Consider the following 13904-nt stretch of genomic DNA (forward strand, 5'->3'; position numbering starts at 1 on the left):
GAAGCCTGGGGGAAAAAGGCTCAGGACATCCCCAGCTTCACATCACTTTCCTAGAAGTTATGTGGTGCAGCAGCTGCCACACTGAAGGAATCCCTGCAGGTCTGTCCAAGAGGAGCTGTACAGCCACCAGCTGCATTCCCTGGAGTCACATCACCTGCTGTGGCAGGAATCCTCTGTCTTAGGAGCAGTCATTAATGTCCAAGCCAGTACAGCTCTGAGTGAGACACATCTTTCAGTTTGAAATGTCCCTGAGACAGATGTATTTTTAGTGCTGGAAGAAAAGATGGATAATATGCAAGACTAAGAGAAAGAAATTTCACAGGACAGGAATGTTCATTTATGCAGAACTGCATCAGGTGTCCGCTCAAAAGAAAAAAGTTGACAAGAAGTCACCATGTTCAACAGTGTGAGAAAGAGATAATCAATAAATAGACCAGACTACAGATGTGGTCTTTTCATGGTACCCATGTAGATGTAGTCTTAAGCTGAAAAAAAACCCCAAACTTGCTTCTGTGGATTAAACACAAGGAAATGCAAGTAGGAGATCAACTTTCTATTAATATCCTTATTTCTATATCTCTCTGATATGTTTTTGAAGTGAAGAAAGATTATTCCTATAATCTATAATGCATAATTTCTCCAACAGATAGGCAATTAATTGAAATGGTCAATATTTTTTCTGAAAGTATTAATTACTGTATTTTAGTTTTTAATATGAGATCATATTGATCTAAGGATTGTCATTCTTGGATGTGTTTGATCCAAATTAAAACATAGGAACCAGAAAAATATATTTACTTGACTCAAAAATGATGCTAGTAATCTGTTCTTTTGCTCCATTCAGCAAACATCCCTGTCAGATACATTCCACGTCTTCTTAAAGACTCTTAGTGTCGTAAATCCCTAAACTTTATAATAGATTCTTCTACTGTTCCATTATAAAATTTGAAAGTCTCCTTTTTTCCAGTGGCACAGTTTTATTTTGTAACATAAACATTCAATTCTTCTTTATATATTGACATAATGGGAATGACAAATAATCTATATATGCCCTCTCCATTTAAAACTTTTTTAATAAGAAATTTGTGGCAATACTTGGTTGCATTTGAAGATAGATAAGAAGGAAAATAATTAAAATTATTACAGTGGTTGTCTCAACACCTCTAAATAAAGGCATTTTAGTTCCAAATAGTTTTTGGATTTTTGGGAGCTTTTTTGTAATAGAGACTTGCTTCCCTCATGCTATGGATGAGACCACCAAGAAAAAAGTAGTTGCTTTGTCAAGGTTGTGGAAATGGCCAGTGTAGGACCAGAATGTCAGAATGTAGCCCTACAGCCCATACTTGCTCTCTCAGAAAGCACTGCAGATCCATACAGAGAAAGAAAAGAAGAAAGAGGATAGATTATTTTCACATCACACACACAAATCTTGCACACTATATTATTTTCTATTTCCTCCAATTTATATTGACTTCTCTGGAAGGAACAAATAGCCACAAAGCTGACCTACAACCTAATCTCCAATGCACCCAGTAGTTTAGATACAGAACTCCCAGTACCTTAATCTCTTACACATCTTTAATATTTTAATTTTTTTTCTCAATTATATTTTTAATCTTTATTCAGATAAGATAGCAAAGAATCACCAACGTTGACATATTGATATATTGACATATTCTGCTATTTGCAGGAAAATTAATTTCAGTTTGTGGGACCAATGGGTTTGGTCAGTATACTTTTAAAATGATAAAAGTGCAGTTTCAAGCAATCTGCAAGATCTTGCTATACTCTTTCTAAATTTTGTAGTAGTCTGCAGAGGAACAGAGAAGATTACAAGACCTGTTTCAACTTACCCCTCCAGAACTTCCCAGCTGGCAGAGAATTTCTTGGGTTCAGGCACTGCCCGTGAGACAGCTGGAAGCTGTTTTTGCACCCAGTACAGTCCTGGTAACTGTACCCAACACAGGTTGCACAGCTCCTGTGGCAAGGCTCACATTCTCTAGAGATGCCATCAGCAAAGAAGCCATCTCCACACTCACTCACACAGGTGCCATCTGGAACAGAAACAACAGAGCCTGGAGCTACAATGACCCCTGTCCATCCCTCTGTCTCCAGCAAAAATGGTTTAAGAAAAAAACAGGATGTAAGAACATATGAAAAATTTTGCAGCTATAAAAGCTGTTTATTTTTTTTTTACCATGAAATCTAAATTCAGTTCAGTTGCATATGAGAAACTTCGCAAACTTCAATCTGCATTTAAATTTGCCTCTAACTTGGCTTTAATCAACGTACTAAACATTAGTACATACAAATCTAATGGAAGTCCATGCCTGGGTTAAAGTTTTATGGATGACTCTCAATAATTACACTCTCTCAATAAAAAAATTGGGACTAGATGCCCCTAAGATTTTTAGATATATGCAAATTTTAGACATAAGTAAATTTATAGGATTTCCAGTTTCTGCTGAATATGAAGTTAAGCTCAGGTTTAAAGTTGATTCAGATTAAGATTTTGCATACCTCATCAAAACCTCTAGAAGTTGTAGCACTTATGGCTTTCTGAGTTTTGTCTAATTTCAATTTAAAGAAATCATAGACCCACAGCTCACCCTGGTTTTGACCACAGAGTTTTCCATGGAGCAAGGTGCCACTACTGGGCACTTTCAACAGCCAGGGCAAGAAAATACTATAACCTCAGGAATTCCTGTGATTAATTTTTGGCACAATGTCTGAACCAGACCTGCCTGATTTATGGCTCCTTTAAAAAGCTAGGAGATTCCTACTCTTGTGTGAATCTAGAGTGGAATTTAGTGGTTTTAACTGAGCTTTTTTCAGAGTGTTTAAAGTCAAAATAAAACTGAACTTGCAAATAGTAAGGAAATATTTAAATGTCTTTCTGTAGTTAAAAACCCCTCCTTTCACAAAGTCCAAATCAAATGCAAAATTTTTATGTGCCTGAAAGAGCTGAAATTTAAGTATATAGACCCTTTGAACCAAATTACTCTACTGGGTCACACACCCACCTTACCTTCAGGCAAATGCCTGATTTTGCATAGAGCCTCCACTGCCTCCCATTAATGAATTTGAGAGCTTGGACTGAGAGTAATTTTCTAAAGAAATAGTCTAAAATATTCTTGTGTATTATGCCATTATTTGGCCTTTTCTCACCTGAGAGATAGAAGCCTTCCTTGCAGGAGTCACACCCATCCTTGTCACAGCTGTCACAGTTGCTGGGACAATCTCTACACTGCCAAGAACTTTCATCTCTGTAGGTATTTTCTGGACAGTATTTATAGCAATGCTGCCTATACCTGTAAGATAAAGTTGAGCATCATTAGTAAGTTTCTTTTGAAGGTCATTGAGTTTGTTTTCTGTGTGTTTCTAGGAATGAAAAAGCATGATTAGCAGAATGAACAGAAATTATTCCTACAATGAAGATTTAAAGTGTAGTTGTGGCTATGTTGTTTATTCAGCCAGCAAAGTCATGTTTCCTAATCTCAAGATTCTTAAGTATGATTAATTTTTATTTTTCAAAGGTAGGCAGAAACCTAAATACATGCTTCATTAAAAATTATTATATCATAATTGTAAAGAGCTGATTGCTTGTAAAAACATATAATACAGTGCCTTTGTTTATAGAGCCAACATAATCAATATTTTTTCTTTTGCAATTTTTCAGAGATCTACACATGCCGTCTTTGAAAAGCAGAAATGTTCTTTTCTCTCTATTTAAGTTTTAAATTAATTTTTTATTCATTGGCATAAACTCCATACAATTATAAATCTTTTGAACTTCACATGCCAGAACTAGACACAACATATTAAAAGAAAGTTTGTTCCAAGTCCATATGCACTGTTAACTTTTTGACACTTTTTGTTCCATATTCCTCTCTTCTGATATGCAAAGGTCCCACCAGTCCATAAGGTTTAACAGGTCTCAGTACTGAATAACTAGCTAGTTTTCCAAAATTTCCCATTTACTGTTTCTCACACAAGCAATTTAAAGCATGGGACAATAGACACAGCACAGTAAAGTGCATATTTTTGCCTCAGAAAAATGTGTAGTCATGAAGAGCTATAAATACACAGCTATACTTACATGGAATAATTTTGAATGCATGTTATACAGATTCTTGGATCATCTGAAATTAAATATATAAAATTATGTAAATAATTTTCAGAAGAACTTTTTTTACACCAATTTTATGGTAATATTTCTTACACTAAAAGAATTACAGTCATAAAAAGAACATCATTGTCTCTGAATCTCTGTTCACATTTATTTTGAGATGGAATCTTCCACAGATCCCGGACTGTATTTTCATAGTAACCTGTGGCTTTTTAGTCCTCAGAATAATCCAGGGACCAGGTACCTGGAAGGAGCTAAGTCCCTAGAAAGTGATGATCTGAAAAGCAGAACCTTCACAGGGGCTCAGGTTGGGTCAAATGAACTGTTAAAAAGGGACTGCAACTTACCTGAAACAATAATTCCATCCTATTTCTTTATTTGTTGCAAAGGTAAGTTAAAAACTTTTGACACCTCTAAAAGCATATTAATCAGTTTAAATTTCAAAATCCTGAGCTAGACAAGACCACTTCTATATTTGGAGAGGGGGTAATGGTGGAAGAGGTGGTGGTAGTGCAAGCCTTTTGGGCAAATGTTCCCACCAGAAAAATAATTTTTGTATTAAAAATTTTGTTGAATGAACAGGAAAGTGTTGCACAACTTTTAAAACTCCTAAAATTATGGATTTGACTCCAAAAATGAAGAACTTTTTTTTATAAAATTCCTTCTATTATCTTCTACTCACTATTTTTTTCACCTTAACAAAATATCCCAGAAGGAGCAGAAAGGGAAGGAAATGGAACAACCTGGGTGAATGTATTCTGTATTATAAAGAGAATTACAGAATCACAAAATATTCTGAGTTGGAAGGGAGCCAGAAGGATCATTGAGTCCAACTGCTGGCCCTGCAAAGCACCATTCCCAAGAGTCACACATGTGCCCAGGAGTGTTGTGCAAGCACTTCCTGAACTCTGTCAGGCTTGGTGCTTTGATCTCTTCCCTGGGGAGCCTGTTCCAGTGCCCAGCAATCTCCAGGAGAGGAACCTTTTCCTGATACCAAACCTTACCCTTCCCTGACACAATTTCAGCCCATTATCTTGGGCTGTCCCTGGTTGTTGATTGCCACAGAGAAGAGGCCAATGTCTGACCCCGCCTCTTCTCCTCAAGGAGAAGCTGTAGACTGTAGCCAGGTCTCCCCTCTGCCTCCTCTTCTTTAGCCTGAATAAAACAAGTGGCTTCAGGTGCTCCCCATAAAGCCTCCCCTCCAGAGCCTTCACCATCCTTGTGGCCCTCCTTTAGATGTTCTCCAATAGCTGAATGCCTTTTTTATATCGTGGTGCCCAAACTGCAGACAGTCCTTCAGAGGGGCTGCACCAGTGCAGAACTTTCCCTTGTTGAACTTCACATGGCTGGTCATTGCCCAGGAGTCTCATTTGTCGAGATCTCTCTGCAGGACCTCCCTTGGATGAATTCTACAGCTCCTCCCAGCTTTGTGTCATCTGCAAACTTGCTAAGGATTGCTGCTGGTCCTGCATCCAGGTCCTTTATGGCAATGTTGAAGAGCACAGTATGGCATTGTGTTTTTAAAGATTTGTTATTATTAGTTGTGTTAGTTGTTTTGTGTTAAGAAAATGGTTTGGTCCTTGGTTCCCCCCATGTTCTCCCCTCACGATGGTTTGTCCCAGGTTGTCCGTTACTTTCCTTTCCCGCCACTTGCCTGCCCATCAAACCCAGTGATCCTTCCCTCCTCCCTCCCTGCCCTTATAAGTCCTCTCCCCTCCCAGTGGTGCCACCTACTCCCCTTGTCACTCACTGTAGCCACCCCCTTTTTGTTCGAGATTTTTCCATGTCAGTCACCCTGACTGTGCTGTATGATTTGCCCTTGGGGCTTTTCCCCTCCCATGTATGATCTTTATTGGTTCAAATATGTTGTTCGTTCCTCCCCTACCCCATCCTTATTGGTTACTCTGAGTCTCCTCCTTCCACGCCCACTCCCTGTATCAGCTGCCCCCCTGAGCCTCTCTGCTTTGTTGCATGTCTCCGGAACCATTAAGGAATAAAGCCTCCTTGACAGCCACGCAAGTGTCCTCTCTTTTTCCTTTGCCTTGGACTCCTCGTGGTCTCCTCCTCGCCTGTGCCACCCACGCCACAGACGGCACCACCACCTGGGGTCCTCTAAGGGAACCTGGGGGTGGCAAATCTTGTGGCTTCCTCCAGCCAAGCTTGGGGAGCAGCTGGCTGGGACTGACTTGCTCCTGTGGCTGCAGGGAAGAGCCACACACAGGGCCAAGAAGGGAGCCCTGTGGAGCCCCACTGGTGACAGGTCACTTGTCTCACCCTTTCTGCCTGATCCCTGAGCCATTTTCTCTCCCACCCCATGATGTGTTTATCCAGCTGTGTGCAGGAAGTTTAGTCCAGAAGAATGTTGTGGGACACTATGCTCTTCATCTCTGGGATAATTGAAGAGAGCACCACCTCCCCTCCTGAATGAAGGAATCATGGAATCAACTAGTTTAGAAAAGACCTCTGAGATCAGCAAGTCCAACTTTTGACCAAGCCCCCTGTCAACACTAGATGCCATGTCCAGTCTCCACAAACACTTCTGGGGACAGCCACTCCACCACCTCCCTGGGCTGTCCATTAGGTGTAACCACCATTTCTGTGATGAAATCCTTCCTAATATCCAATCTAAACCTCCCCATGTGCAGACAAAAACTGCTTCTTCTCATCCTGTTGCTAGCTGGCTGAGAGAAGAGGTTGACCTGCACCAGGCTACAACGCCTTTCATGCAGCTGTAGAGAGCTCAGAAGTTCGCCCTGAGCATCCTTTTCTCCAGGATAAACAATTCCAGCTCTCTCAGCTGCATGGGGTTGTTGTGGCCAAAGCATAGGATCTGGCACTTGATCTTTCCAGTGTCCTGAAATCTCTTTTCATTAACCTTGAGCTTCCTGTTGACAAATCACTGGAGCCCCTGTGAAAGCAACAGTAAGCAGTATTTCAAAGGCTCTATTAACCCCTTCATTTTTTTGGGGAGGTCCCTCATTTCGGCCCCAAGGAGGCAGCAAACTTCTCTGAAAAGATCTGGTCTGCAGATGGTTTAGATTTTAATTGTTTAAATGTATATTTTCTTCAGTAATTCCAGAAGAAAGATTCAGCAGTTAACATTTCTTGACTGTTTTGATTCATGAAGCTTCTGAACTGCAAATTGTTGAAGGAGTAGAAATACATGATTTGTTTGTATATGTAATTTTAGAAGTATGTTTGGTCACTGGCTTCTGAGCTGGGTGAATTTCTGTTTTGATCTGAGTAGTTTTCTCCCATGCTCTTATTTCTATGGAGAACTTTAAACTAAAATCTGGAGTATTTTGTACTTGCAGAACTCAAGGCTCGGGCTTGTATCTTGAGCTTTTCCAGTGATTTTCCGCAAGCCTGGATTTTACACAAGAAGTGGTTTATTTTCTTTCTCAGAAAAAGGAAAAATTCAAAGAAAGAAATGCACCTTGTATTTTCAGTGTGGAGGGAAACTCTCTTTTACCTACACTCTAGGAAAGACAGCATGCTCCAATGTAATGTTCTGCTTACACTGAAATGTCAGGACTGTAAATCACAGAACAGTTCCAAAACTTGCTGGGTAAGTTTCTGCACAGATTGCATAATATCACCACAGAAGCTTGTAGGAAAATGTCTTACTATGTGAAAATCTAAAACCCCTCAGCAAGGCTAACCCTTTATGGAAGATTTACTCCGAGATCCTTATGATAATTTTGTCTTGAAAGCCAAGGTCTATTCATCATCAGGAAGGGATTGAAGAAATGAAGTTTTCCTTTCTCTTTCTTAGGTTGCTATGGGAACCAGAGCAGTTTTCTCTCTTTTATCAGGTAAAGATAAATCTGTATCTGCAAGCCTGAGTCTGTGGACAGTGCTGCTCTTTCAGCTGCCTCACACTTCTTTAAATCTTCTCCAAATCCTTTTCTTCTCACTCCTACAGCCTTATAAACTCTAGGTTCCTCCATTCCACTGTGTATAATGGATCTTGTTGATCATTTGTGTATTGTTTATTCCACTTTCAGCCTTTAGAGCTTTCTGTTTTTCACACAGATCTTGTAACCTCAACCAAATTAAATAGTTAGGTTCTGGATGACCTTGCTAGATCAAAGAGGCTGAATGCCACCCTTGGGTCTCAATGCCTCTTTGGCAGGCCTTTTTTCTCAGGGACGTGGCTCCTTGGGTTTTCTCATTAGTTTCTTTTGTAAGACGTCACTGAAAGGGAAAAGTGTTCTAACTTTGCTGAATATTTTTCCCTCTGCACCCAGCTGAGGAGCACTTTACTCTTCAGGGTTGCCTTTGAAAACAGTCCTAGTGCAAAGGTTGCAAAGCCATGTCATGCTGCTCACTGTAGCAATTTGGATGGATCAAAAGTTGGTAAACATTGTCTTTTGCTGTTCTGTAGGAGCCCACAAGAACTATTCCTAACAAGATGTTTTGCTTCCAGAGGCTGGGTGAGGTGAGTGGAGGAGCACCCAGAATTAATTAAGACCTGGCTCAGGAACGCGTGGCTCCTTGGGAGCACACTGCCAGGAAGATTGGCACTGCAAATTGAGAGGGTGCCTGACTGACACATTCCCTTCTGAGAGGGAGACCTTCCTCCACGGATTCCTGTGAGCTGTCTGTGTGAGCTCCATGTACTGCAAATATTTACCTCCTCAGCGAGCCAGGTGTGCCTTTTTGCTTGGCATTAATAATTACAGGTGTGGCGACTTCTGCTTGTGAAATGCACATATGCAGGCCAGTAGATATGGCATATCAGGGAAGTCTGTCACTTATCACCTTCAGAGGAGATACCAAATTTGGTGTCTGCTCATTATGTAAGTGCAAAAGGGCATATGTAAATTGTATGGTTAGAGAGAGAGCTGAAGTTATTTGAGAAATCACTTCAGTCCACATGTTGTATTTTAAACATAAGAAATAGGAGCCAAGATTTTTATGTTCTTGCATTTTATTGACTCTGAAATTCTCTTTGAATAATTACTATAAGTGGCTCAGAATCTATGGGTTTACCTTATTTTTTTCTCTTGTTCTGAGGGTTGGCTTATAGCCACAGGCTTTCTAAAAAGGAAAGTTTGGCTTTGCAGAAGGTGTCTGAAATTCATTATGGTTTTAAAAGTCTTGAGAAAATATGAATGCTATCCTGCAGTTATCTAGATATGCAAGTGAACTTACATTGAGAGGTGGAAGGTAAATGCTGCAATGGCATAGAGAAAATCTTCTTCCTTCATATTTTTTTGCAGCAGAATTTTGTGTTTCAAAAACTGCTTTTGTTGAGGAAACTGGACTTAATTTTGTAGACTTCATGATGTTCACTGGCACCCAGCAGAAAAATAGACATTAAAATTTAATCAAAACCGGATGGTCAAAGGTAATGAAGAGCTGCAGTTCCCATCTTTTTGCATCAGAGGGAGCAATCACGCATTGCTGCTCTGAAAAATAAACTCGGCATGTCCAAAATTGGGTTATAAGAGCTGAGGTACCAAAGGCACGAGGTATCATAAAGATAATCCCGGCTGTGTGGACTTGTGATGCATCGAGCACGCTTTCTTAGACACTTGTCTGTCCAATATTGTGCCTGTGTTTGCTTGCACCGAGATAGGGATATATTTGAAGTTTTTAAGAATTTAAACATTGGTGCTGAGGTGCCTTAAGCCTTGGCTTGTGCCTGTGTGAGAGTCTGCCTTCCCTCTCATGGAAAGTTGTGCACAAGGATGACAACTGGGCTCCTGTGGCAGTGAGCAGAGCCAAGTGCACCCAGAGCACGTGGGCAGGAAAAGAGAGGAGGTGACCCCAAATGTGCACAGCCATTGTCTGGACACTGTGTACACAAAGCTGCAGGTTTTCTGGGGATTAGCACTAAGGCAAAGCTCCTATCAGCACATCCCAGGACTTGTCAGTGTCTGCAGGCAGAATGGTACCTGTAAGCATTAAAGATTCTTTACATCCTTAACATATGAGTGGCCTCTGAATTGGTGAAGTGAAACAGAAAGAAGATAATTAACTGAATTTAAAAGAAGGCATAATTTGTATTTTAAGTACCCAGACCTACCTGTCATTGATTAAGTCTCTCTCTAGAGTTCCTATCTCTGCTCTTAGTCTTGCAGTGTTGATACAGTGAAGATATATTGCCACACTGGTGCCTTAAAAAAAACCCACTCCAAACTTGGAGGAAACCAAACAGATTTGACTACATTCCTTGAGGATTCCAGGAGGTCTTACAAGCAAACACTATCTACTTTGGTATCCTCACACCTGGTGAAGAATAAACTGCAGTGTTACTTGCTGTATGGGTTTTGCTTTCTGCTCTGAAATGCCTGATATGGGATGCAAAGTATGAAACCACTACAAAAGTATGATACTTCTGTCTTAATCTGGATGTTGTGTCACTGCTGTTCAGAAAGAGAGACTGCCCATGCAGACTTGCTCTAATCTTCTGGCATGTGGCATCATGCCAGAAGGAAGCAAATCTTGTCAGTTTTCCTGTCTGTGCAAAGCAGGACAACATTGCCAGAGACTGCAGGTGGTGGTTTGATCTATTATTTGTGCCTTGTGAAAATGATTCTTTGAGCCAAACTCTTTCAAGCTAGTTGGAAAACAGGCAGTTCAGTTATCTTAATATGATCATTTTAGTCTAAAAACTAGACTTCTGTCTACAAGAAAAGAGAAAATTATAATACTCTTTGTAATTTGTAGACAGTAAGAGAATAATTTGCATTTTGCTGGTCTAGAATGTTTAGAATTTAAATTGAGTAAAACCTCTGTATGTGAAATGCTCAGTATAAACTGAAGTGAATTATTCTAACTTCTTAGAGTTTATATTGAAGGATCTTAAAGCACCTAGAAGGAGCAGGTGCTGAATGATTTTCTATGAGAGAATGGTCTTCAGTCCGCTGAGGGTCCATAAATATGCACAAAAGGTATTTGCAGTTGTGTATATGAACAACTACTTTTCAGTATGTGAACTATGTGAATTTTTATTCCATTTTAATTGCTATGATTACTACATTTTTTTTCCCCACTGCAGTTTTATCTGAAATTTTCATAGCATGGAACTTTTCCCACACCTTCTCTACAGTTCCTAGAATAAATTATTTAATCATGTTAAAGGGAAGATAGGACAAAAAAACTGCAAGACCATCCAGCATCCACTTAATTTCAAAAGGGAGTCTGTAGAAAGACTATGAAGATCTGAAACTAAATATAGCACATTACTCATTTTCTCACCTTGAAATTTTAGTATTTTAAGTTATTTTTATGGCAGTATAATTTCTCTAGAGCTTGCACAATAAACTCATTGTAGGAGACAGGCATGAAAGTTTGCTTTTCAGGGTTTTTTATGAACGTTTCTAAATACATCATCTTTCTGATTAGATATGAGAAAGCCATTACTGAACTTATCTATGAATGAAGTTGTTGATATGCCTGAAAACTCACTGAATGTTAAGAGTAAAAATACAATCAAATGTTTACCATACAGTGTAGATGGATTTAGGTATCTACCGTAGCTACTTGACCTAATTTTAAGTTGAAGCTTACGGGTTCTTATTTATTTCAAGAACATATTATAGTTTGGAAAATCTGCTTGGGACTGTGCTTTTAGGCCACTACTGTTCTTCTTTTCCAAGTAGAACAGTAAACCAGTCTCTGATTCTCAGTAATTTATGCATCATGAGCACCAAAGGCTTCCCTTAATAGAATGCCTGTAAATAAACTCTGGCGTCTTAATACTTCTGACTTTACACAGCAATGAAAATTAATTCAGTCTTTGTTTTACCTGCATCCATTCTATTGATAACTGAAGCTCCTAAAAGCCCTCTTTTAGTTCAGAACTTGGAGTGCAAGAAGTTGGAAGTATGTAATGAATGTTATGGATGGTTAATATTCAGGAGATGAGTGATCCTCCCAGGAAAAAGGCAAATGAGTACAGCCCCTTTTTCTGAATGCCAGCTGACCATGAACAGCCTTCCAGTCTCCTTGTGCACACCTACTAAGTTCGTAACATAGAAAATCTTCCTCTGAGTAACTTGAAATTATTATATTTTTTAAAAAGCTGCTATTCATATGTCACTGACATGTTTTATGAAAAATCCTTTCCTTAGGATTTCTCCCCTCCTGAGAAGCTGAGAGGCCTCAGGAACAATATGTAAACAATTCTTACCTGCTGCTGTGGAATGCTACAGGGGAGATCTCTGATTGGCCTCATCTGGCTGTTTCCAATTAAGAGCCAATCACAGATCACCTGTCCGGCCGGTCTCGGTCTGAGACAAGACTTTGTTATTCATTCCTTTTCTATTCTTAGCTTAGCCTTGTAGTGAGATCCTTTCCTCTATTCTTCTAGTATAGTTTTAATATGTTATCTATCATATAATAATAAATCAAGCCTTCTGATACATGGAGTCAACTTTCTCGTCTCTTCCCTCATCCTGGAACCCCCGTGAACAAGACTACATTCATACATATTAAATATCTACCTAACTCAAAACACCAATTGCCACTACACAGCTTCAGAAGAAAAATAATTTGTAGTCACAATTGCTGTAAAAATCACAGGAAATAGGAGCACGGGGAAGTAACCTCTGATAGCACCAATAATGATAGATATTGAAACATAAACTCTCCCTTGACTTCTCCTCCCTCTGCCAAGCAGGCAGCTGCCATGAGCCTGGATAACACACCGTACAAAAGGAGAACACAGAGCAGTTGCATTCATGTTAAAACTATCTCTCCATTTAACAATTTTGACAGGGGCAGTTGTAGACACAGAGGAAATCCTTAGGGTTGGCCAAATTCACAGGGAATGGCTGGTCACCAGCATGACAGGAAATGTTTTATGGTATCACATACTCGATCAGACAGCTGGCAGAAAGAAGGAATTATGTGATGAAAATCCTTACTCTAAGTTAGGTATGCCAGTTAGTGCAGCCAGAAAAAGAGCTGGACAGACAGTTGTGGTTTAGAGTTTGTTGCAGACAATGGCATGCCAATACAGACAAAACAGCCAATACTGTGCTGTTCTAAGTTTTGCAGAACTGTAAACTCAAATTCAGAAAATGTCCCAACCACGGATGGCAACTGTGAATGTGAGTGATACAGGTTTTATGGAAAGGGCATATTTTTACATCCAAGGTTTTCACTTCTGGAACATGACAAAGCAGAATCTGTGCTTGCCTGGAGGAGAGCTCCACATCCTTTTAACAGACTCCCAGGGGACTGTAAGCATTCACCCACGACTGCACCCACTGCATTTGCCGATTTCTTAGGAACAGTCTCACTTTCTCTGGATGTTTGGGTAGGAGGAGAACCCCCTGAAACTGCAGGGCAGCTGCCACAGCCACATGGCAAGCACTTTGTGATGTGGAAGCTGAGATTCCACCTGAATCCCAAAACCCCTCTTTTTATTTAACACTGCTAGTTGCACTTTCAACTCAGCGTATTTCCTTTCTTTGCTGTTTCACAGGAATGCCAAATGAGCTGCACATGGATGAATTAGCCTGCACCACCCTTGAAATGCATACAAGGAATTTTTTAGGGCAGCAGCATTGTTATTGCACTAAGTTGCTCTTGAATGAAATTCAAAAATTGTCTATATCCTTGAGGAAAAAGGAGAGGGTGGCAATCTGTTCTGAGGTGTAGAAAATTCTGGATCTGATAATAGTTTAATAGCTTTAGAAAGTCAGTAAGTCTTTCAGTCTGAGTGTGGCATTCAACCAGGAAAAAGTAGAAGTTCTGCAAATATTAATAGCTAAATTATTAGAAAATTTATTCTTCTTTGTGCTGAATATAAATTTTA

The 13904-nt window shown here is 39.7% G+C and overlaps 1 protein-coding gene across 1 annotated transcript in view; it reads right to left on the reverse strand.

Moving 5' to 3' along the window:
* The window catches only part of PCSK5 (proprotein convertase subtilisin/kexin type 5), a 224567-nt gene that overhangs the window by 22097 nt on the left and 188566 nt on the right, over positions 1–13904 (reverse strand). The window contains exons 25-27 of the mRNA XM_030237104.2: positions 4100–4142; positions 3169–3311; positions 1854–2054 (exon numbers count right to left, since the gene is read on the reverse strand). Of these exons, the coding sequence (XP_030092964.2) occupies positions 1854–2054; positions 3169–3311; positions 4100–4142 (387 nt within the window). The remainder of the gene's footprint in view (positions 1–1853; positions 2055–3168; positions 3312–4099; positions 4143–13904) is intronic.

This window comes from Serinus canaria, chromosome Z (assembly GCF_022539315.1).
Source record: "Serinus canaria isolate serCan28SL12 chromosome Z, serCan2020, whole genome shotgun sequence".
NCBI classification, from domain to species: domain Eukaryota; kingdom Metazoa; phylum Chordata; class Aves; order Passeriformes; family Fringillidae; genus Serinus; species Serinus canaria.